General features: G+C 48.0%; 1 protein-coding gene across 3 annotated transcripts in view; it reads left to right on the top strand.

Annotated features, from left to right (window-relative positions):
• Positions 1–24,581, top strand: part of hmgxb4a (HMG box domain containing 4a) — a 63,467-nt gene extending 38,886 nt beyond the window's left edge. For 2 of the 3 annotated variants that reach the window (XM_072492039.1, XM_072492038.1), the window contains 5 exons: positions 565–629; positions 12,693–12,804; positions 17,269–17,471; positions 23,093–23,215; positions 24,125–24,581. In XM_072492039.1, the coding sequence (XP_072348140.1) occupies positions 565–629; positions 12,693–12,804; positions 17,269–17,471; positions 23,093–23,215; positions 24,125–24,169 (548 nt within the window). In that variant the 3' untranslated portion in view covers positions 24,170–24,581. Of the gene's footprint in view, positions 1–564; positions 630–12,692; positions 12,805–13,597; positions 13,788–17,268; positions 17,472–23,092; positions 23,216–24,124 lie in introns of those variants that run through there. The other variant, XM_072492041.1, reaches the window with a different exon arrangement.
• The last annotated feature ends 992 nt before the right edge of the window (positions 24,582–25,573 follow it).

Raw genomic sequence — 25,573 nt, 5'->3', positions numbered from 1 at the left:
GTGGGTCGGTGCAGACTCGATGGGCCAAATGGCCTCCTTCTGTACTGTATGTTCTATGTTTGAAATACTGGAGGGTGACCAGTCCCCATTGATACAGAAAGGCGGTTTGTGAAAAGCCAGACGAAAGAAACCGTAGAATGTGATAATCTAATGATGAAGCCACGTATAAAAACTTAGCGTAACCACCATTGGTGTTACTTGTTGTCTCATTAATGTAATATTCCACTCACTGAGAGCTACAATTTATGCTGATCCTGTCTCGTCTTTCAAAATTGAATTAGATGGATCACTGATCCAGCAAATATCGACCTGAATTTGGGGTATAAAAATGCTATTTAAAAAAAGGGCAGCTGAGATCATGAAAGAAAACCGAGATTTCGATTTTTTAAAAAACTTTGTTTAATTTTTATGTTTGTTGTATTGGAGTATCCTGATCAGTGTACCTCATTGAGCTTAATCCTCGATCCCATCCTTCAATAAATCGGCTAGACAAACGTCTGCTTGGTCACATCATTGTGGTCAAATGTAATTTAAAACTCTCCCTGTTGGTTGCCTTTGCCACAGATTTTGGTGAGCTTAGCAAGAAGTTGGCCGAGGTATGGAAACAGCTCCCCGACAAGGAAAAGCAGGTAAGCGTTTGCCTGCTCCTGCAATGTGTTCAGACCAGCTTTTCGAAACCGCCCTGTTACCGAGCACACACTATTACTTTGCGGCCAGCTTGGGTAATGTTCACATGGAGATTGAAGCAAAACGAGTTGTACAATGCTGATTGGTAACCCGATCCTAAGCCAGTTGGTGAAACATGAATCATCAAATCCTTACAGAGCAGGAGGAGGCCGTTCAGCCTGTCGAATCTGCACCCACCCACCCGAAAGAGCACCTCACCCAGGCCCAATCCCCCGCCCTAACCCCACCCAACCGTTGGACACCTAAGGGGCAATTTAGTGTGGTCAATCCACCTAACCACATCTTTGGACTGTGGGAGGAAACTGGAGCACCCAAAGGAAAATCACACAGACACGAGGAGAATGTGAAAACTCCACGCAGTCACCAAAGCCCGGCACTAATATGTTTCTTGATGATAGGATTACTTGTAGAATGCAGCTTTACATAAGTCTGCTTCCTACCTATTATGTCCCCAGCCATCTCTCTTTATAAGTGCTCTAGGTACATAGAAACGTAGAAAATTGAAGCAGGAGGAGGGTATTCAGCCCTTCGAGCCTGTTCCACCATTCATTGTGATCATGGCTGATCATCAAATTCAATACCCTGATCCCGCCTTCCCCCCCATATCCCTTGATCCCTTTAGCCCCAAGAGCTATATCTAATTTCTTCTTGAAGTTACACGATGTTTTGGCCTCAACGACTTTCTGCCTTCCTATTTTTGCTACTGAAGTGGATAACCTCACATTTATCCACGTTATAGTCCATCAGCCATGGGCATGTGCCACTCACTCAGCCTGTCCAAATCCTGCTGAAGCATCTCTGCATCTTCCTCACAGCTCACCCTCCCACCCAACTTTGTATCATCTGCAGATTTGGAGATAAAACATTTAGTTCCCTCGTCCAAATCATTAATATATAATAATACTTAATTAAACAAAACTCTTCACCTGTATATCTTGTATAATTAACATGCCATTAACACTGGTTTCATTCTAAACAAGGATCTCCTCACTGGCATGAAGCTGTGGGTCCACCTCAGACTCCCGACCTCGAGGGTGCCGGGGGGGGGGGGGGGGGGGGGGGGGGGATTTGCATATCCTGACTCTCGTACTGAATAAAGCCCCAAACTGGAGCGCAAGCCACACGCAATTTAGCACCAGCATCAACACTTAGTATCCCTAACGGGGAATCCTGCCCATGGCCTCATTAATATTTTTTTTTAAAATAAATATTTTATTGAAAATTTTTGGTCAACCAACACAGTACATTGTGCATCCTTTACACAATATTATAACAACACAAATAACAATGACCTATTTTATAAACAAAAAATGAATAAATAATAAATAACAAAAATGAAAACTAACCCTAATTGGCAACTGCCTTATCACAAGTAACATTCTCCAAAAATATAATTTAACAGTCCAATATATAATTATCTGTAGCAACGACCTATACATATTATACAGTATATATTACCAACCCTGAGAGTCCTTCTGGTTCCTCCCCCCCCCCCCCCGATCCTGGGCTGCTGCTGCTGCCTTTTTTCCATTCCATCTATCTTTCTGCGAGGTATTCGACGAACGGTTGCCACCGCCTGGTGAACCCTTGAGCCGACCCCCTTAGAACGAACTTAATCCGCTCTAGCTTTATAAACCCTGCCATGTCATTTATCCAGGTCTCCACCCCCAGGGGCTTGGCTTCTTTCCACATTAACAATATCCTGCGCCGGGCTACTCGGGACGCAAAGGCCAAAACATCGGCCTCTCTCGCCTCCTGCACTCCCGGCTCTTGTGCAACCCCAAATATAGCCAACCCCCAGCTTGGTTCGACCCGGACCCCCACTACTTTTGAAAGCACCTTTGTCACCCCCATCCAAAACCCCTGTAGTGCCGGGCATGACCAAAACACATGGGTATGATTCGCTGGGCTTCTCGAGCACCTCGCACACCTATCCTCCACCCCAAAAAATTTACTGAGCCGTGCTCCAGTCATATGCGCCCTGTGTAATACCTTAAACTGAATCATGGCACACGAGGACGACGAGTTTACCCTGCTTAGGGCATCTGCCCACAGCCCCTCCTCGATCTCCTCCCCCAGCTCTTCTTCCCATTTCCCTTTTAGTTCATCTACCATAGTCTCCCCTTCGTCCCTCATTTCCCTATATATATCTGACACCTTACCATCCCCCACCCATGTCTTTGAGATCACTCTGTCCTGCACCTCTTGTGTCGGGAGCTGCGGGAATTCCCTCACCTGTTGCCTCGCAAAAGCCCTCAGTTGCATATACCTGAATGCATTCCCTTGGGGCAACCCATATTTCTCGGTCAGCGCTCCCAGACTCGCGAACTTCCCATCCACAAACAGATCTTTCAGTTGCGTTATTCCTGCTCTTTGCCACATTCCATATCCCCCATCCATTCCCCCCGGGGCAAACCTATGGTTCTTTCTTATCGGGGACCCCCCCAAGGCTCCAGTCTTTCCCCTATGCCGTCTCCACTGTCCCCAAATCTTCAGTGTAGCCACCACCACCGGGCTTGTGGTGTAGTTCCTCGGTGAGAACGGCAATGGGGCTGTCACCATAGCCTGTAGGCTAGTCCCTCTACAGGACGCCCTCTCTAATCTCTTCCACGCCGCTCCCTCCTCCTCTCCCATCCACTTACTCACCATTGAAATATTAGCGGCCCAATAATACTCACTTAGGCTCGGTAGTGCCAGCCCCCCCCCTATCCCTGCTACGCTGTAAGAATCCCTCCCTCACTCTCGGGGTCTTCCCGGCCCACACAAAACCCATGATGCTCTTTTCAATCCTTTTTAAAAAAGCCTTCGTGATCACCACCGGGAGGCACTGAAACACAAAGAGGAATCTCGGGAGGACCACCATCTTAACCGCCTGCACCCTCCCTGCCAGTGACAGGGATACCAAATCCCATCTCTTGAAATCCTCCTCCATTTGTTCCACCAACCGCGTTAAATTTAACCTATGCAATGTGCCCCAATTCTTGGCTATCTGGATCCCCAGGTAACGAAAGTCCCTTGTTACCTTCCTCAACGGTAGGTCCTCTATTTCTCTACTCTGCTCCCCTGGATGCACCACAAACAACTCACTTTTCCCCATGTTCAATTTATACCCTGAAAAATCCCCAAGTATCCGCATTATTTCTGGCATCCCCTCCGCCGGGTCCCTCTATGGAGCCGAAAATATGCAGATCCCCGTCCATTCGTGACCACGCTCGCCATCGGGGCCCTATACAACAGCTGCACCCATCTAACATACCCCTCTCCAAAACCAAATCTCCTCAACACCTCCCACAAATAATCCCACTCCACTCTATCAAATGCTTTCTCGGCATCCATCGCCACTACTATCTCCGTTTCCCCCTCTGGTGGGGCCATCATCATTACCCCTAACAGCCTCCGTATATTCGTGTTCAGCTGTCTCCCCTTCACAAACCCAGTTTGGTCCTCGTGGACCACCCCCGGGACACATTCCTCTATTCTCATTGCCATTACCTTGGCCAGGATCTTGGCATCTACATTTAGGAGGGAAATAGGTCTATAGGACCCGCATTGTAGCGGGTCCTTTTCCTTCTTTAAGAGAAGCGATATTGTTGCTTCAGACATAGTCGGGGGCAGTTGTCCCCTTTCCTTTGCCTCATTAAAGGTCCTCGTCAATACCGGGGCGAGCAAGTCCACATATTTTCTATAGAATTCGACTGGGAATCCATCCGGTCCCGGGGCCTTTCCCGCCTGCATGCTCCTAATTCCTTTCACCACTTCTTCTACCTCGATCTGTGCTCCCAGTCCCACCCTTTCCTGCTCTTCCACCTTGGGAAATTCCAGCCGATCCAAGAAGCCCATCATTCTCTCCCTCCCATCCGGGGGTTGAGCTTCATATAATTTTTTATAAAATGTCTTGAACACTCCATTCACTCTCTCCGCTCCCCGCTCCATCTCTCCTTCCTCATCCCTCACTCCCCCTATTTCCCTTGCTGCTCCCCTTTCCCTCAATTGGTGTGCCAGCAACCTGCTTGCCTTCTCCCCATATTCGTACTGTACACCCTGTGCCTTCCTCCATTGTGCCTCTGCAGTGCCCGTAGTCAGCAAGTCAAATTCTACATGTAGCCTTTGCCTTTCCCTGTACAGTCCCTCCTCCGGTGCTTCCGCATATTGTCTGTCCACCCTCAAAAGTTCTTGCAGCAACCGCTCCCATTCCTTACTCTCCTGCTTCCCTTTATGTGCCCTTATTGATATCAGCTCCCCTCTAACCACCGCCTTCAACGCCTCCCAGACCACTCCCACCTGGACCTCCCCATTATCATTGAGTTCCAAGTACTTTTCAATGCACCCCCTCACCCTTAGACACACCCCCTCATCTGCCATTAGTCCCATGTCCATTCTCCATGGTGGGCGCCCTCCTGTTTCCTCCCCTATCTCCAAGTCTACCCAGTGTGGAGCGTGATCCAAAATGGCTATAGCCGTATACTCCGTTCCCCTCACCTTCGGGATCAACGCCCTTCCCAGCACAAAAAAGTCTATTCGCGAGTAGACTTTATGGACATAGGAGAAAAACGAGAACTCCTTACTCCTAGGTCTGCTAAATCTCCACGGGTCTACACCTCCCATCTGCTCCATAAAATCTTTAAGTACCTTGGCTGCTGCCGGCCTCCTTCCAGTCCTGGACTTCGCCCCATCCAGCCCTGGTTCCAACACCGTATTAAAATCTCCCCCCATTATCAGCTTTCCCATCTCTAGGTCCGGAATGCGTCCTAGCATCCGCCTCATAAAATTGGCATCATCCCAGTTCGGGGCATATACGTTTACCAAAACCACCGTCTCCCCCTGTAGTTTGCCACTCACCATCGCGTATCTGCCCTCGTTATCCGCCACTATAGTCTTTGGCTCGAACATTACCCGCTTCCCCACTAATATAGCCACCCCCCTGTTTTTCGCATCTAGCCCCGAATGGAACACCTGCCCCACCCATCCTTTGCGTAGCCTAACCTGGTCTATCAGTTTCAGGTGCGTTTCCTGTAACGTAACCACATCTGCCTTAAGTTTCTTAAGGTGTGCGAGTACCCGTGCCCTCTTTATCGGCCCGTTCAACCCTCTCACGTTCCACGTGATCAGCCGGGTTGGGGGGCTTCCTACCCCCCCCCCCCTTGTCGATTAGCCATCCCCTTTTTCCAGCTCCTCACCCGGTTCCCACGCAGCTGTATCTCCCCCAGGCGGTGCCCCCCCCGCCCATCCCCTCCCATACCAGCTCCCCCCTCTCCCCAGCAGCAGCAACCCAGTAATTCCCCCCTCTCACCCCCCCGCTAGATCCCCCGCTCGCGTAATTACTCCCCCCATGTTGCTCCCAGAAGTCAGCAAACTCTGGCCGACCTCGGCTTCCCCCCGTGACCTCGGCTCGCACCGTGCGACGCCCCCTCCTTCCTGCTTCTCTATTCCCGCCATGATTATCATAGCGTGGGAACCAAGCCCGCGCTTCTCCCTTGGCCCCGCCCCCAATGGCCAACGCCCTATCTCCTCCACCTCCCCTCCTCCCCCCATCACCACCTGTGGAAGAGAGAAAAGTTACCACATCGCAGGATTAGTACATAAAACTCCTCTTTCCCCCCTTTTTAACTCCCCTCTTCGCCCCCCACATTCGCCCCACCACTTTGTTCAAACGTTCTTTTTAATAACCCGCTCATTCCAGTTTTTCTTCCACAATAAAAGTCCACGCTTCATCCGCCGTCTCAAAGTAGTGGTGCCTCCCTCGATATGTGACCCACAGTCTTGCCGGTTGCAGCATTCCAAATTTTATCTTCTTTTTATGAAGCACCGCCTTGGCCCGATTAAAGCTCGCCCTCCTTCTCGCCACCTCCGCACTCCAGTCTTGATAAACGCGGATCACCGCGTTCTCCCATTTACTGATCCGAGTTTTCTTTGCCCATTTAAGGGCCATTTCTCTATCCTTAAAACGGAGGAATCTCACCACTATGGCTCTGGGAATTTCTCCTGCTCTCGGTCCTCGCGCCATCACTCGGTATGCTCCCTCCACCTCTAACGGACCCGCCGGGGCCTCCCATCCCATTAACGAGTGCAGCATCGTGCTCACATATGCCCCGACGTCCGCTCCCTCCGCACCTTCAGGAAGACCAAGAATCCTCAGGTTGTTCCTCCTTGCGTTGTTCTCCAGTGCCTCCAACCTTTCCACACATCGTTTCTGATGTGCCTCATGCGTCTCCGTCTTCACCACCAGGCCCTGTATGTCGTCCTCATTCTCGGCTGCCTTTGCCTTCACGACCCGAAGCTCCCGCTCCTGGGTCTTTTGTTCCTCCTTTAGCCCTTCGATCGCCTGTAGTATCGGGGCCAACAGCTCTTTCTTCATTTCCTTTTTGAGCTCTTCCACACAGCATTTCAAGAACTCTTGTTGTTCAGGGCCCCATGTTAAACTGCCACCTTCCGACGCCATCTTGGTTTTTGCTTGCCTTCCTTGCCGCTGTTCTAAAGGATCCACTGCAATCCGGCCACTTTCTCCTTTTTTCATCCGTATCCAGGGGGGATTCCCTTCTGGTTTACCGCACAGTGTTTTTAGCCGTCAAAATTGCCGTTGGGGCTCCTATCAAGAGCCCAAAAGTCCGTTTCACCGGGAGCTGCCGAAACGTGCGACTCAGCTGGTCATCGCCGCACCCGGAAGTCATTAATATTTTTTAACGGAGGGCCAATACAAGGGGAAGACGCTGCTTTTCTTCAAATCTTGTTGTTTGATCTTGTGCATCTTGTCACTGATGGTGTCATGCCAACGCATTGTTACTGGCCTGGATCGTGGGCCTAGATTTGTAGGATCAACTCTTGGAGTGCCATAACCTTCTGTTGCTCCACATCACTTAGGGTCCCATGTTCGATTCCTGGCTTGGGTCACTGTCTTTGCGGAGTCTGCCCGTTCTCCCCGTGTCTGCGTGGGTTTCCTCCGGGTGCTCCGGTTTCCTCCCACAAGTCCCGAAAGCCGTGCTGTTAGGTGAATTGGACATTCAGAATTCTTCCTCAATGTACCCGAACAGGCGCCGGAATGTGGTGACTAAGGGCTTTTCACAGAAGATTATTATTGTCATATAACCTTCAGATATGGCGGTGCCATTGGGCGATATTTTAACTCGCTCAAAACCCATGAATGTGTACACAATTGTAATCCCCATTCTCTGGGGAAGCACCTACCATGAAAGCCCAGAATTTCAATTGATGACCCCGCATTCAGCTACTATTGTGCGATACTCTATTACTCTGAAGGCCCAGGACAGAATTAGATTCACCGAAGGCATGATCAGCCCGATTTGAATCAAATACTGTGAGCAATTTTGGGCCCCACACCTCAGGAAGGACATACTGGCACTGGAGCGGGTCCAGCGGAGATTCACACGGATGATCCCAGGAATGGTAGGCCTAACATATGATGAACGTCTGAGGATCCTGGGATTATATTCATTGGAGTTTAGGAGGTTGAGGGGAGATCTAATAGAAACTTACAAGATAATGAATGGCTTAGATAGGGTGGACGTAGGGAAGTTGTTTCCATTAGCAGGGGAGACTAGAACCTGGGGGCACAGCCTTAGAATAAAAGGGAGTCACTTTAGAACAGAGATGAGGAGAAATTTCTTCAGCCAGAGAGTGGTGGGTCTGTGGAATTCATTGCCACAGAGGGCGGTGGAGGCCGGGACGTTGAGTGTCTTTAAGACAGAAGTTGATAAATTCTTGATTTCTCGAGGAATTAAGGGCTATGGAGAGAGAGTGGGTAAATGGAGTTGAAATCAGCCATGATTGAATGGTGGAGTGGACTCGATGGGCCGAATGGCCTTACTTCCGCTCCTGTATCTTATGGTCTTAAAACTAGATGAACCGTTAGTGCCCTGAGTAATAATACCTTTCATTTTCATCCCCGTATTTACAGCACAAAAACAAGCACTTTTCTGAACTGGTTCAGGTCGATGATTCTGCTCCACCTGAGCCTCCTCTCACTCCTCCTTCTCACTCTCTTTCTCCCCCATGCTTCACTCACTCTTCCTGAAGTACCTCATTACTCTTCATCTCAATCATTCCTTGTCCCGCATTCTAACCACTTTCTGGGTGAAGTCATTCCCCCTAAATGCCGAACTGGATTTACTAATGACTGTCATATATCTTTGAATCCTCATTTTGGTCTCCATGACAAATCTCTTCAGAATTGTGCAGACTTCCGATAGGCCATCCCCTCCTCGGCCTTTACTTCTGGAGAAGTCAGGCTGTTGGGTTTTCCATGGCAAATCAGTCAAAGACGTTATTGTGAAGTTATGTAAGAACAAAGGAATGGGAGCGTGCCATTCGGCCCCTCAAGCTCACTGCCGTTCAATAAGATCATGGCTGATCTGTACTCCTTTCTTTCCCTCAAGGCTGCAGCTCCAGTGGAAACATTGGGAAGTATCAAAAGGCCCTTAATGTTAATGAGAAGCTGCAGAAAATCATGCTTGAGAAACTAGATTGCGTTCTTTGATGAAATAATGGAGAGGGTTGATAAAAGGTAAAAATCTTGTTCTCGGCCCAACCATTTTCAGCTCCTTTATCAATGACCTTTCTCCATGATAAGGTCAGAAATGGGTTGGGTTTTTTTGTTAATGATTGTACAAAGTTCAACATGAGCCGTGACTCCGCAGATATTGAAGCAACGTGTGGCCATTTGTAGAAAGAAATGGGCAACATTCAGGCCTGGGCTGATGAGTGACCAGTAACGCTCGCACCAGATGGCCGATCGGAAGTTGTCACGATTCTGAAGAGATTTGTCATGGAGACCAAAATGAGGATTCAAAAATATATGACAGTCATTAGCAAATCCAGGCCAATGATCGTTTCCAATAAGAGAGAATCTAATCATTTCCCTGTGGCGCTCAACAGCATTATCATCGTTAAATCCCAAACTATCAACATTCTGAGGCGGATACCATTGATCAGAAACCTAACTGGACCAGCCATATAAATACTGTGGCTGCAATGGCAGGTCAGAATCGGGGAATTCTGTGGCGAGTAATTCACCCCCTGACTTCCCGTAGCCTGTTCACCATCCACAAGGCCAGGTCAAGGAGGTGGATAGAATAGTTTCCCCTTTCCTGGGTGAGTGCAGCTGCAACAACGCTCAAGATGCTCAACACCATCCAGGACAAGGCAGCCCGTTTAATTGGCGCCCCATCCACTACCGAGGCACAATGACAGTAACGTGGAGCAGACACAAGCTGCACTGCAGCAACTTGCCAATGGCCCTTTGACTGCACCGTCTAAGCCCATGCTCTCTACCACCCAGAAGGACAAGGCCAGCAGACGCATGGGAACTCCACCACCTGCAAGTCCCTCTCCAAGCCTCACATCATTCTGACTTGGAAGAGAATATCGCCGTTCCTTCACTGTGGCTGAGTCAATAATCCTGAAGCTTCCTCCCTGACAGCTGTGGGTGTATCTACGCCACGTGGACTGCAGTGTTTCAAAAAGGCGGTTCACCACCAGCTTCTCCAGGGCAATTAAGAATAGGCAATAAACGCTAGTCTAGGCAGTGACATTTGCATCACATTGTGTGTATGTACTTAATAATGGACGAATAATAGACTTGTGAGTAAAACTGAAGACCACGGGGTTAAATGACAGGGTGGATACAAAATGAATAAGAGACAAAAAGAAGGGAGTAGTGGCAAAAGGTTGTTTTTCATGCTGGAGATTAGTAGCCGATGGTGTTCCCCAGGGGTCAGTATGAGGATTACTGCTCTTTTTGATGCCTATTAAAATTTGAAAATCATTTAAAAAGTTTGCAGACAGCATCAAAACTTGGGAATGTTATGAACAGTGAGGAGGATAGTAGCGGACTTCAGGAAGACCAAGACAGGTGAAATGGGCATTTAGTTTGAAAGAATGAGGAGAGGAAATCTTAAATAAATGGTACAATTTTGAAATGGGTGAAAGAACAGAGATCTAGGATTGCGTACACAAGTCTTTGAAGGCGACGGGGCACATTGATTTGACCGTTTAAAGACAAATATATGGGATCCTGGGCTTTATCAGTAGAGAGGTAGAATGCAAAAGCCAGGAAGCTATTCTGAACCTGTCTGTATACTGTATCTAACTCTGTGTCACACGTCAAGGAAGATGTTAAACCTTAGGAGAGTGGTTGCAGAAATCTCTTGGTTCTCCCCGTATCTGCGTGGGTTCCCTCCCACAGTCCAAAGATGTGCACATTAGGTGGATTGGCCGTTCTAAATTGTTAGGTGGGGTTATGGGGATACAGCAGTAGGGCAGGGGAGTGGGCTTAGGAATGCTCTTTCAGAGGCTCGGTGTAGACTCCATGGACTGAATGGATTCCTTCTGCACTGTAGGGATACTTTGAACGGTACCAGTGATGCAAGCTTTCAGTTTTGTGACGATGTTGGCGTATTGGAAATGTCGTTGGACGAGTAATCCAGAGGCTAGTGCGGTGAAGACATAGGTTCAAATCCCACCACTGGCGGAAATTGAATTCAATTCATTAAATCTGGAATTGAAAGCGAGTCTCATGAAGCTGTCATTGGTGGTTGTAAAAACCCATCTGGTTCACTAACATCCTGAGGGAAGGAGATCTGCCGTCCTTATCTGGTCTGGCCGACATGTGACCCACAGCAATGTGGTTGACACTAAACTGCCCTGGTGGCCGAGTGAGCCATTTGGGTTGGACACCAAATGTCTACTCCTGTTTATTACTAGAACCCAGTTAGCGTTAGCCCAGGTTTTTCAGTGAAGTACAATGTGTTTGGTGCAAAATTGAAGTTTAAAAACCCCTATAATGCCTTAACTAATGCAGATATGTAGGCCAATTGTCCCAACGATTAGCTGATCGAATCAAAGAGCATGTTTTTTCTTTGCTTGTTTGTAATAAGCAGAGTACAGACTGTACTCAACCAGCCTGTGCTTGAATGGCCAAAACAAAATGCCTACTATTAGATTTAATTCTGTAGACATACTGAACACTCCCGAGTGCGCTAATAGCTACACTAACAACTAATTTAAGATAATCCATCGAGCTCGTAACATGGCTTATTTACGCTTGGTAGAAGTGATATACATTCATATGTATATATGCAGCACGGTAGCATAGTGGTTAGCACAATTGCTTCACAGCTCCAAGGGTCCCAGGTTCGATTTCCAGCTTGGGTCACTGTCTGTGCGGAGTCTGCACGTCCTCCCCGTGTGTGCGTGGGTTTCCTCCGGGTGCTCCGGTTTCCTCCCACAGTCCAAAGATGTGCAGGTTAGGTGGATTGGCCGTGATAAATTGCCCTTATGTCCAAAAAGGTTGGGTGGGGTTACGGGGATAGGATGAAGATGTGGGCTTGGGCAGGGTGCTCTTTCCAAGAGCCGGTGCAGACTCGATGGGCCGAATGACCTCCTTCTGAACTGTAAATTCTATGATTTTATGATAAGTAGTTCTCTGCAAACAGAAGGGACGCGTTCGAACCTTGTTCGTTTTTTGAATTACCCGGGAGCTTGAGGAGCCCATAGTTCCCTGTTGCTTTCTCCCTGGCAACGCCTCAGCCAATCAGAGTTGGCGTGCCAACCAGTTAGTAATCCGACAGTATGAATTGGCTGGGTCGTTTGAAATTGTGCATTCTTGCGTTTGTCCTGATGGGTGGAAAGCTTCAGCAGCACTTCTCTTCAGCAATTCTCAAGTAATGCAAGAATAAAAGCCAGTCAACATTGAGTATGGTATGTGGAAGCATCTTTAGTTTTGAATAGAATCAGCACAGGCCAACGATATAACTTTGCTTTAGTTTCTGTGTGAACATTGCCAACCTAACCTGGGGTGGGGGGGGGGGGGGGGGGCTTTTTGATAACACGGTGACGGGATAGAGTTTGGACGAACATGTCAACTTCTCTGTGCTTTCAGTGAGCAATGCAAGGGCTTACTTATTATTAAAATCAATTCTTGATTCCATTTTCGACCTGCCGCAGATTGAGCTTCGTTGTGGAGTGTGCAAAGACTTTCCTTGTAATTGTAGGTCTGGAAGCAGAAGTGCCAATACTTACAGCACAAGCAGAACAAAGCTGAGGCCATGACCGTGAAACGGAAACTGACTGACCTATTGGAAGAGACAGCTACCAAACAGAAAGGTATTCCTCAGCAGGGAACGCGGTAATATATGAACAGTGATGGAACAGGAATTGATCCAAAGTCCTATGTAGCTTGCCTGCACGACTGCAGTGCCTTGTGTAGGCAGGTGGTACACAGTACCTGCCCCATCTCCTCGAGAACTCAGTTTCCAATCATTTCGATTGAAAGCTTTCTGGTGTTCTACAGAATTAATTATAGAACCATAGAATAGAATTCCTACAGTGCAGAAGGAGGCCATTCAGCCCATCGGGTCTGCACCGATCCTCTGAAAGAGCACCCTATCTAGGATCATCCCCCTGCCCTAATCCATAACCCCAGCTAACCTACACATCTTTGGACGCTAAGGAGCAATTTGGCAATGCCAATCCACCTAACCTGCACTCCTTTGGACTGTGGGGGGGAAACCGGAGCACCCGGAGGAAACCCACGCAGACACGGGGAGAACATGCAGACTCCACACAGAAAGCTAAGGCTGGAATCAAACCCAGGACTCTGGTGCTGTGAGGCAGCAGTGCTAACCACTGTCTTACCGGGCCACCCCTAATTATCCCTCCCTCCCCCTCCCATGGACATGGACTTTCCTTTCCTAGTATTTGCCCTTCCAGCCAATCCTGAGGCACATTTAGCACACACTGCTAAATCGCTGGCTTTTAAGGCAGGCCAGCAGCACGGTTCAATTCCCGTACCAGCCTCCCCGAACAGGCGCCGGAATGTGGCAACTAGGGGCGATTCACAGTAACTTCATTGAAGCCTACCTGTGACAATAAGTGAGTTTCATTTCATTCCCCCTAGGTGAGAAGGCTAGATAGACGGCTAGCTCCTGCAGACCAGGAGATGTACTATCTGTGCGGAGTTGCACGTTCTCCACGTGTCTGCGTGAGTTTCCACCGGGTGCTCCGGTTTCTTCCTACATGTCCCGAAAGACGTGCTGTGAGGTGAATTGGACATTCTGAATTCTCCCTCTGTGCACCTGAACAGGTGCCGAAATGTGGTGGCTAATGTAAAAGTACTTAATGTAAGACTACTTGTGACAATAAAGATCATTATTAAAGATTATTATTAGATGAGAACGCTACATCCAGATTTTCTTTCCCCCTTCTCCTTTGCTTCTTGACAGTTCCCTTCCCCCTTGATAGCAGAATTTTGCCTTTCCTGTTGTTTGCCGACTCTTTTCATCTGCGATTGGGAGCTCAGTAAGGGAGGGGGGGAATGTAAATGTTCTTCCACCATTTGCAAGTGTGCAACATGTAACGAAGACCCTGCCACTCCCAATTATTATATGGTACTTTAATGACTATTAGCAGCAAAGTTTCAGGCAGCATGGCGCTGGAACTAATGGGCCACTTAACCAATCAAAAGAAAATATTTGGGGTCCGCGGTTACTTGGAAGGTTGCGGATTGAAGCCTCACTTCCGAGACTCGAGCATAGAATTCAATACTCCCAATGCAGTATTGGAGGAGTGCTGCCTGTTAGGGGATGCTGTTTTTCAGGCAGCCTCTAAGAATCCGGCTTCACCTGCCTTCCCAGGTGAACCTGACAGACTGTTGGCAGTATTTCACAGGTGAGCCAACAGTGTCCTGGCCAATAGTTAATTCCTCAATCAATATCACTAAAACTGCTCACAATATTCCAAATAGGGTCTGACCAGAGCCTTGTACAGCCTCAGAAGTACATCCCTGGTCTTGTATTCCAGCCCTCTTGACATGAATGCTAACATTGCATTTGCCTTCTTAACTGTCGACTGAACCTGTACGTTAACCTTAAGAGAATCGTGAACAAGGACTCCCAAGTCCCTTTGTGTTTCTGATTTCCTAAGCATTTCCCCATTTAGAAACTAGTCTATGCCTAAATTCCTCCTTCCAAAGTGCCTATCCTCACACTTTTCCACATTGTATTTCATTTGCCACTTCACTGCCCATTCTCCTAGCCTGTCCAAATCCTTCTGCAGTCCCCTTGCTTCCTCAATACTACCTGTCCCTCTACAGATCTTTGTATCATCTGCAAACTTAGCGACAGTGCCTTCAGTTCCTTCTTCCAGATCATTAATGTTTATTGTGAAAAGTTGTGGTCCCAGCACCGACCCCTGAGGCACACCACTAGTCACCGGCTGCCATCCTGAAAAAGACCCCTTTATCCCCACTCTCTGCCTTCTGCCAGTCAGCTAATCCTCTATCCATGCCAGGATCTTACCCTTAACACCATGGGCTCTTAACTTATTCAACAGTCTCCTATGTGGCACCTTGCCAAAGGCCTTCTGGAAATCTAAATAAGTCACATCCACTGGTTTTCCTTTGTCTAACTTCCTTGTTACTTCCTCAAAGAACTCTAACAGATTTGTCAGACATGACCTCCCTTTGACAAAGCCTTGCTGACTCAGTCCTATTTTATCATGCACTTCCAAGTACACCACGATCTCATCTTTAATAACAGACTCTAAAATCTTACCAATGACCGAAGTCGGGCTAACCGGCCTATAATTTCCTGTCTTCTGCCTCCCTCCCTTCTTAAACAGCGGTGTTACATTAGCCACCTTCCAGTCCTCTAGGAAATGAAAAATGAAATGAAAATCGCCTATTGTCACCAGCAGGCTTCAAATGAAGTTACTGTGAAAAGCCCCTAGTCGCCACATTCCGGCGCCTGTTCGGGGACCCTTCCTTCCTCCAGTGATTCCTGAAAGATCACCACCTGTGCCTCCCCAATCTCCTCGGCTATCTCTTTTAGGACCCTGTTGCGGGGTGAACGTCATTTATTTTCGAATCCCTCTTGTTTCATGTTTTCCAGTGTGACCCATTGTGTAAGATGGAAGCAGCCTGATCTCACTGCTTTATATTATGTATCAATTACCTGGCGAGTTGAATGTCCGTGTTTGCAGTTGACACTAAGTTAGGCGATACAGTTTTTGGTTGGATGGGAAGAATGCAATAACAAACCAAACCTTGGCAAGCGGGGAAGGTATGAGAACACCTACTTTGCATCTAAGGACGATAAATTGGAATATTTTGTTTTTGGGTGAGAGACCAGGAGCTGAGGAGGTGAAAAGGAGCGCAGGTACATAGATCTCGTAAAGCTCGCGTACAGGTACAAAAGGCCATCAAAGTGCTAATAGCGTGTTAGTCTTTACCACAGGGGGAGGGGGGGGGCAATGGAATGTAGGTTCATCAGAAGGGCTTCAAGTTTTTATTTATGAGGGAGGGTTACAGAAACATGGGCCAGAATTCCGTTTGCAGGCAGTGGGATTCTATGACCCCGCCGGCAGCCCCCCCCCCCCCAACCCTCTGCACGTGAGGCGGCTTAGCTGGGGATTCCCATTGACGAACGGCGGGAATAGAGAATCTCACTGCCAGCGAACGGCGCGTCAAGTTCTCCGTCCTCCTGGTAGTGGGGGCCTGACCCGCAACGGAGAATTCAGCCCATGATGTATTTCCTGGCGTGTGGGAGGTTTTGGGGTGACTCGATTGAGGTGTTTGAAATGATCGAGGATTCAAGGGCAGCACGGTGGCGCAGTGGTTAGCACTTCTGCCTCACTACGCCGAGGTCCCAGGGTCGATCCCGGCTCTGGGTCACTGTCCGTGTGGAGTTTGCACATTCTCCCCGTGTCTGCGCGGGTTTCGCCCCCACAACCCAAAGCTGTGCAGGGTAGGTGGATTGGCCGCGCTAAATTGCCCCTTAATTGGAAAAAAAAATTGCGTACTCTAAATTTATTTTTCAAAAATGATCGCGGATTCGGTGGGGTGAATATAGAGAAAATGTTTCCTCTGGTGGGGGAGCCCAGAATGGGGTAGATTATCCGATGGTTGGAGCTGGCCCATTTCGGAGTGAAATCCGGAAAACAATGCTGGAATGCGCTCTACCGAAAGGCTGGCGGGGGGGGGGCTCCTCTTGAAAATTCCAACACTGGAATTGTGAGATTCTCGTTTGGCAAGACTTGGGAACAAAGATGGATAAATGGAGTTGAGATACAGACCAACCATGATCTAACGTAATAGCGGCACAGGTCCAGTAAAATATAACATTTGTATTTTGTTAAAACCACGTGAAAGGTGTTCTGTACGTGCGTACGCAGAATGCAGTCATCTTAAAAGCTCTGTGTGTCAACTTGAAAGAAAGAAAAAACAGCTTTTACTTTAATAACAAAATCTATATAGTCACAACTACATGTTTGTGACAGTAGATTTGTGCAGCTTTCAAGAAAGCCCGACTGGGAAGACGATAAAAAAGGTGTGTCGTGGGGAAGGTCAGAGAGGAATTTATCAGGTTTCCAAGATGTTCTGGAATGTCTTAATACGGTTTTGCCCCTCTCCCTAGAGCTCTCTTGGTTTTGGGGTTGGAGAGTGTATGTATGATGCGATGTAAGGTGGCAGAATTGTGTGGGGTGAAGAGGGTCATTACCTGTCTGTCGCTGTTGGCATGAACCAAGCCTGCGGCGGTCTCCTCCTCTTGCTCATCCTCTCTTGTTTTTCAGGCAGGCAAAACTCTTCCTCTCTGTCTGGTATGGTGACGTCTCACAAGAAATCATCCCATTTGGTGGGATTGGGGGCGAGCAGTCACTCTTCCTCCTCCTCCCCCATTAAAATGCCAGACATCGACCCCATCGATGTTGCCGCCCACTTGCAGCTTCTGGGCGAGTCGTTGAGTCTCATTGGTCACCGATTGCAAGAAACTGAGGTGAGATGTTGGGTGGGGCAGGGGTGAAAGGCAGAGGATTAAATTCCACATCAAAGAAAAGGTGGGGGAAGTTTGTGACCATGTTTGAGGAGCTGTTCGTCTCAGGGGGTATGGGGAGGGTAAAAAAGGGTAAAGGTTTGTATAGTTGATTGCTGGGAAGTATGTTTTCCAGGATGTTTATGTGTTGTAACCTGTTTTGAGACATGTTTGTAATAAAATACATTTATTTTTAAAAATCCCACATCAAACAGTCCCATAGAATCTTAATAAACAGGGAGAATAATTATCTGGTGGATAAATCTGAGGTTTTTTTCACAAAGCTAAAGGGGATTTTTTCACACTATTGCCCTGCAAATATCCTCGAATATTTGCGCAGAGACCAAATGTTAATGGGAGAGTTCTTAATTTTCCCCCTCAGTGGATAACCGTTTATCAGAGTAGTCATCTTTTCAGCTTTACAACTCTAATCACAACTTCCTGAGCTTAAAATTCAAAGATGTAAATTCCTTTGTTCTCTGCGACGGAAGAAACGATCGTTCCTCCGCGTTCCCTTCCTCCTCGATGCGTTTAAGCAGAAGCTAGCTAGACGGACGAGGGGGAAATGAATAGCTGGGTATGCCTTTAGGAAGAGATGGAGCGGGGGCGGGAGTAAGTTTGCGTGGAAGGTAAACAGCAGCATGAACCAGTTGGTTTGTGGCTGGTTTCGGTGTGGTAAAATTCCACGTCATCTGCATGCTTTTAAAAGTGCAGTTTGGTGACACTTCACAATTGCCTGATGATTTACTGCACCCCCTTGAAGGCGCCCTTGCGCTATGGGTTTTGGCAAGCCTCCGAGGTTATCCGGTTGTCTGTTTATTTCAGAATGAGAAACTAAGGAATTGGGTGTTGCAGTAGGCCGGGCACTGGCCTCTCATCACGGGAACATGGCGGACCAGATCGATGGAATGGAAGTCTGTCTACTGGGCTGTGAGATTGCTGGTGGGCAGGCCACTGTCTGTAATTGGTGAAATCACGCCCTGGGCTGACTATTGTGGGAATGGAAGGAATGTCACCAGGGTGCAGTCGGGGTGTTTCTCTGGGCAGAGAGAGGCCTATTTTATTGCAGCAGGGTAGAGGGAGCTTTACTCTGTATCTGCCAGATATTTAAAAGGAAAAGTCCCTTTTGTAAAAAAAAAAAAATTGCTGACACGGTGGCGCAGTGGTTAGCACTGATGCCTGACGGCACTGAGGACCCAGGTTATTTCATAGATTTCAAAGTGCAGAAGGAGGCCATTCAGCCCATCGAGTCTGCACCAACTCTTGGAAAGAGCACCCTACCGAAGCCCACACCTCCACCCTATCCCCACAACCTAGTAACCCCACCCAACACTAAGGGCAATTTTGGACACTAAGGACAATTTATCATGGCCAATCCACCTACCCTGCACATCTTTGGACTGTGGGAGGAAACCGGAGCACCCGGAGGAAACCCACGCAGACACTGGGAGAACGTGCAGACTCCGCACAGACAGTGAACTAACGGGGAATCGAACCTGGGACCCTGGAGCTGTGAAGCAATTGTGCTAACCACTATGCTACCGTGCTGCCCCTTGGGAGGTGTAACTTTGAAGTAGCTGGTGCAGACTCATAAGGTCTTGTGTACTGTACTGTCCTAGAGTTTGTCACCAGGTTTCTAACATCACTACTTGAAACCGCCACCTGGTGGTGTGAGAGTGCCATTAAAGAACAACGTAAACCGGCTCTCGCTGCAGATAGCAACCGCACATTTTCACCTTGTGCCCGACACTTCAAGAGGCACGTGTGTGGGAAAATATTGCATTTTAATCGCGCTGCAGCACAGCTCATGAATGCATTAAAGTGTCGTCTCACTACTTCCAGGGGACAAGTGTCCCTTATCCTGAATAGCAAAGCCTCAGCACTGAAAGGCATAAAACTTGGTAATCAAATGTATTGTTGGGTTTAAACAGCCAGCCTTAATGAATCATTGTTCACAACTGCAACACATTCCACCTCTCTGAAGATCAGAAAATTATGGGAGCAATTTTCTCTATGGAATATAATTTAATGCAATATTAAAATTAGGATTACAATTACATTTAATTACGTCAATTGAAAAATCTTCCTGATGCTATCTCCTGGAAAGTGAGAGTTGTGACCTTCTCCCCAAAAGCCACTTAATCCACACCAGCAGAACATCTAGACTAAACCAGTCAGACAGTGCTTCAGGCGCATTCCTTCAATCTGGTCTATTGCATTCGCTGCTCCTAATGCGGTCTACTCTACATTGGAAAGACTAAACGCAGACTGGGCAACCACTTTGCAGAACACCCTTGGTACGTCTGTAAGCGGGACCCAGACCTTCCTGTCGCTTGCCATTTAAACTCCCCGTCCTGCACTCACATCCACATGTCCGTCCTTGGCCTGCTGCAATGTTCCACTGAAGCCCAGCGCAAACTGGAGGAACAGTACCTCATCTTCTGATTACAGCCTTCCGGACTTAACATTAAGTTCAACAATTTCTGACTGAATTTTCTCCTCTCCCTTCACCCCATTTTTATCAAAGAACAAAGAAAAGTACAGCACAGGAACAGGCCCTTCGGCCCTCCAAGCCCGTGCCAACCATGCTGCCCGACTAAACTACAATCTTCTACACTTCCTGGGTCCGTATCCCTCTATTCCCATCCAATTCATGTATTTGTCAAGATGCCCCTTAAATGTCACTATCGTCCCTGCTTCCGCCACCTCCTCCGGCAGCGAGTTCCAGGCACCTACTACCCTCTGTGTAAAAAAAACCTTGCCTCGTACATCTCCTCTAAACCTTGCCCCTCGCACCTTAAACCTATGCCCCCTAGTAATTGACCTCTCTACCCTGGGAAAAAGCCTCTGACTATCCACTCTGTCTATGCCCCTCATAATTTTGTAGACCTCTATCAGGTCGCCCCTCAACCTCCTTCGTTCCAGTGAGAACAAACCGAGTTTATTCAACCGCTCCTCATAGCTAATGCCCTCCATACCAGGCAACATTCTGGTAAATCTCTTCTGCACCCTCTCTAAAGCCTCCACATCCTTCTGGTAGTGTGGCGACCAGAATTGAACACTATACTCCAAGTGTGGCCTAACTAAGGTTCTATACAGCTGCAACATGACATGCCAATTCTTATACTCAATGCCCCGGCCAATGAAGGCAAGCATGCCGTATGCCTTCTTGACTACCTTCTCCACCTGTGTTGCCCCTTTCAGTAACCTGTGGACTTGTACTAGAGCTCTCTGACTTTCAATACTCTTGAGGGTTCTACCATTCACTGTATATTCCCTACCTGCATTAGACCTTCCAAAATGCATGACCTCACATTTGTCCGGATTAAACTCCATCTGCCATCTCTCCGCCCAAGTCTCCAAACGATCTAAATCCTGCTGTATCCTCTGACAGTCCTCATCGCATTCCGCAATTCCACCAACCTTTGTGTCATCCGCAAACTTACCAATCAGACCAGTTACATTTTCCTCCAAATCATTTATATATACTACAAACAGCAAAGGTCCCAGCACTGATCCCTGCGGAACACCACTCGTCACAGCCCTCCAATTAGAAAAGCATCATTCCATTGCTACTCTCTGCCTTCTATGACCTAGCCAGTTCTGTATCCACCTTGCCAGCTCACCCCTGATCCTGTGTGACTTCACCTTTTGTTCTAGTCTACCATGAGGGACCTTGTCAAAGGCCTTACTGAAGTCCATATAGACAACATCCACTGCCCTACCTGCATCAATCATCTTTGTGACCTCCTCGAAAAACTCTATCAAGTTAGTGAGACACGACCTCCCCTTCACAAAACCATGCTGCCTCTCACTAATACGTCCATTTGCTTCCAAATGGGAGTAGACCCTGTCTCGAAGAATTCTCTCCAGTAATTTCCCTACCACTGACGTAAGGCTCACCGGCCTGTAGTTCCCTGGATTATCCTTGCTACCCTTCTTAAACAGAGGAACAACATTGGCTATTCTCCAGTCCTCCGGGGCATCACCTGAAGACAGTGAGGATCCAAAGATTTCTGTCAAGGCCTCAGCAATTTCCTCTCCAGCCTCCTTCAGTATTCTGGGCTAGATCCCATCAGGCCCTGGGGACTTATCTACCTTAATATTTTTCAAGACGCACAACACCGTGTCTTTTTGGATCTCAATGTGACCCAGGCTGTCTACACACCCTTCTCCAGACTCAACATCTACCAATTCCTTCTCTTTGGTGAATACTGATGCAAAGTATTCATTTAGTACCTCGCCCATTTTCTCTGGCTCCACACATAGATTCCCTCGCCTGTCCTTCAGTGGGCCAACCCTTTCCCTGGCTACCCTCTTGCTTTTTATGTACGTGTAAAAAGCCTTGGGATTTTCCTTAACCCTATTTGCCAATGACTTTTCGTGACCCCTTCTAGCCCTCAATTTATTTTCATTTGTCCCCTCCCCCCCCCTCCACCGGGCCACCTATTCCCTGTCCCTAGTTGCCCTTAGACACACTGCTCACCTTTGTTCTGCCATTCACACATTCTAATCTCTTTAAATTTATTTTTAAAATAAATTTAGAGCAACCAATTATTTTTTTACCAATTAAGGGGCAATTTATTGTGGCCAATCCACCTACCCTGCACATCTTTGGGTTGTGGGAGTGAGACCCATGCAGACAGAAAGAGAATGTGCAAACTCCAACCGGACTCCCGGCCCCGGGTCACTGTCCGTGTGGATTTTGCACATTCTCCCCCGTGTCTCTGTGGGTCTCACCCCCACCACCCAAATAGATATGCAGGGGGTGAATTAGCCATGCTAAATTGCCCCTTAATTGGAAAAAAAAAGAGAATTGGATACTCTAAATTTATATTTTAAAAAACCTTGCTACTTGAAAAGGGCAGCACGGTAGCATTGTGGTTAGCACAAATGCTTCACAGCTCCAGGGTCCCAAGTTCGATTCGGGCTTGGGTCACTGTCTGTGCGGAGTCTGCACATCCTCCCCCTGTGTGCGTGGGTTTCCTCCGGGTGCTCCGGTTTCCTCCCACAGCCCAAAGATGTGCGGGTTAGGTGGATTGGCCATGCTAAATTGCCCATAGTGTCCAAAATTGCCCTTAGTGTAGGGTGGAGTTACTGGGTTATGGGGATAGGGTGGAGGTGTGGACCTTGGGTAGGGTGCTCTTTCCAAGAGCCGGTGCAGACTCGATGGGCCGAATGGCCTCCTTCTGCACTGTAAATTGTATGAAAATGTGTCACAGTTGTCCGCTGTAATGTGTGCACTTTGATGATGCTGAGCCACCCTGGTCCCGTGCTCACCTGAACTCCGCACACCCTTCCCAGCACTGGTCACTGGAGAGAAACCGGGACCTGGCCCTGCTACTGATTTTGTTTTTCCCAGTTCAAGGATTCTGAAGCCAGTGTAGTCTCTACCAGCGCCGGCCCCACTGAGATCAACCCCCAAGAACTGCCCGAGTACAGCTCGAACCTGGGACCCTCCTGGCCCCTAAGAGCTCAGCGGTTCGGTGAATAAATATTATTGAGCCATTAGGGACCAGTGTTTTTACTTATTGTTTGAACTGACAGAAACGATAAGAGTTACAATGCTTCTTTCTTCTTTCTAGGGTATGGTGGCAGTGTCCGGGAGCCTCTCTGTCTTGCTGGACTCCATAATCTGTGCCCTGGGCCCTTTAACCTGCCTCACCGCACAGGTTGACTGCCTCAATGGCTGTCCGAAAGAAGTTCTGGTAAATTATTTTTTCTCCCTTGCATTACCCCAATTTACCATCAAGGCTGAAACGCGTCGCCCTCCCAGCAGACTTGACGGTGTGTAAATTGTTAGCCGAGCCTGCGGAACAGGCGGCGAAGCCTCCCTGCATTCAGTCAAGCCTCCTGCTCGTAAGTGAGGTAGGATGCTGCCTGGCCCAGTGAAGTCCAGTCTAGGTTTACTGACGAAATAATAGTGGTTGTGTGTCATTTCACTAGACTGTTTCCCCTGGTTGGAGAGGCTAGAACACGGGGGTGATAGTCTCAGGATACGCCTCTCTCCTCCCATAACCCTAGAAACTGTTCACAGTGGCGGAGAGATTAGTCACCAGAGGATGCCGACTTAAGGTAATGGGCTGCAAAGCAAAGGAGTGAGAAAATCTTTATTTACACAGAACATCATTATAATAATAATATAATAATCTTTATTGGTGTCACAAGTAGGCTTACATTGACATTGCAATGAAGTTACTGTGAAAATCCCCTAGTCGCCACATTCCGGCGCCTGTGCAGGTAGACTGAGGGACAATTCAGAACGTCCAATTCACCTAACGAGCACGTCTTTCGTGACTTGTGGGAGGAAACCCACGCAGGCACGGGGAGAACGTGCAGACTCCGCACAAGACTGTGACTCAAGCCAGGAAACGATCCTGGGTCCCTGGCGCTGTGAAGCAACAGTGCTAACTGTCGTGCCGACAATATTTGGCCGATTGCTAAGTGCTGCACATTAGCTAAGTCCTGCGCAACCCCCGCCCTCTCTCCCTTGCCCCACCCCTGCTTGAGGAGAAATTACATTGAACTTCTTCACCACCAGTGGGGCTGAGATCAGTTTGCCGTCTGCCTTCAGTTCTTACCGCAGCTTGCTAATGGTGTTTTCTTCATCTACCCAGGCCCATACTCTGGACAACATTGCCTACATCATGCCAGGGCTTTGACCTTTGGAGAACATTGGGACTAGATGCCTAGCCAAAAACTGAATGATAAATTGTACATAAAGACGTCAGTGCAGAAGGATACGGTTGTGTTGCATCCTTTTCCATCGTATTGCAATTATTGTTGAAATCCTGATTTGAGATGGTCGAGACAAGGTATGCCTGGGATTGGAGATCCTTTGGGAAGAATGGGCATTTACCCGAACAATTGTCGGATTAATCTGCTTTGACACCAAAGCAGGGACCTCTTTGACACCAAATATGAACGGCAGCACTGGACCATCTTGTACTGAAACCTAATTGTTATCACGGGTATGTGTCTTTTTGTAAGTCTGGGATGTTTTTTTTTAAGAAAATGTACATTGCAATTTTTTTTAAAGAACTGCAAATCTGGAATAAAACAAAACGTTGGAAATCTGTGACTGATTGGTCACCAATCTGAAGCTCGAAGAATGGAGTGTGCTGATGGAAGATGCGGCCCACTGCCGCCAAACCATCAGGAGGCCGGGCAACCTGTTTGTGTTTGTGGTGTTCTCACCGTTTTATTTTGGAGCCCTGGAAATATGGCTTCTCTTGTGTCTCGTGGTGGCTCCCATTCCTCATTGCGACTGGCCTTTAATCTCCATTTTGTTCTCCCACGGATTCCTCCTGCGGCAGATATTTAAATCCTCTCACTTTGAGAGCAAGTTGCTGAGGGACGTAATGGTTTTACGACTAATGTCAACCACTTCCTCTTACGTGATGCGCACAGTACTTTACATCTTTTTTTATATTTGTTTTGGGCAGGCAGAATATTCTACACCTGTGTCTCTTTTTCCTTTTTGTTAAAATTTAGAGTACCCGATTCTTGTTTCTTGCAATTAAGGGGCGATTTAGCGTGGCCAATCCACCTACCCTGCACATCTTTGGGTTGTGGGGGTGAGACTTACGCAGACACGGGGGGGAATGTGCAAACTCCACATGGACAGTGACCCAGGACCAGGATCGAGCCTGGGTGCTCAGCGGAATGAAGCAGCAGTGCGAACCACTGCACTCCGCGCCGTTCTGTGTTTGTTTTTCCATTCAGATTTTACCTCTTCTCCTTTCCTCAACGAGTAACTGTTCTCTATGAGATGCTGGTCAGTAAGCGTCAGAAATTATTTCCCATTGAGTGTTTGCAGTTGAGCCATTCCAATCCTTCCCAAAGTATTAATAATAGTCTATTAGTGCCACAAGTCGGCTTATATTAACACTGCAAGGAGGTTACTGTGAAAATCCCCTGTTCGGGTCCACAGAGGGAGAATTCAGAATGTCCAATTCACCTAACAAGCACGTCTTTCGGGACTTGTGGGAGGAAACCGGAGCACCCGGAGGAAACCCACGCAGACACGGGGAGAACGTGCAGACTCCGCACAGACAGTGACCCAA

The sequence above is a fragment of the Scyliorhinus torazame genome, chromosome 29 (genome assembly GCF_047496885.1).
Source record: "Scyliorhinus torazame isolate Kashiwa2021f chromosome 29, sScyTor2.1, whole genome shotgun sequence".
NCBI lineage: Eukaryota > Metazoa > Chordata > Chondrichthyes > Carcharhiniformes > Scyliorhinidae > Scyliorhinus > Scyliorhinus torazame.
This window is presented reverse-complemented; position numbering and strand designations above follow the sequence as displayed.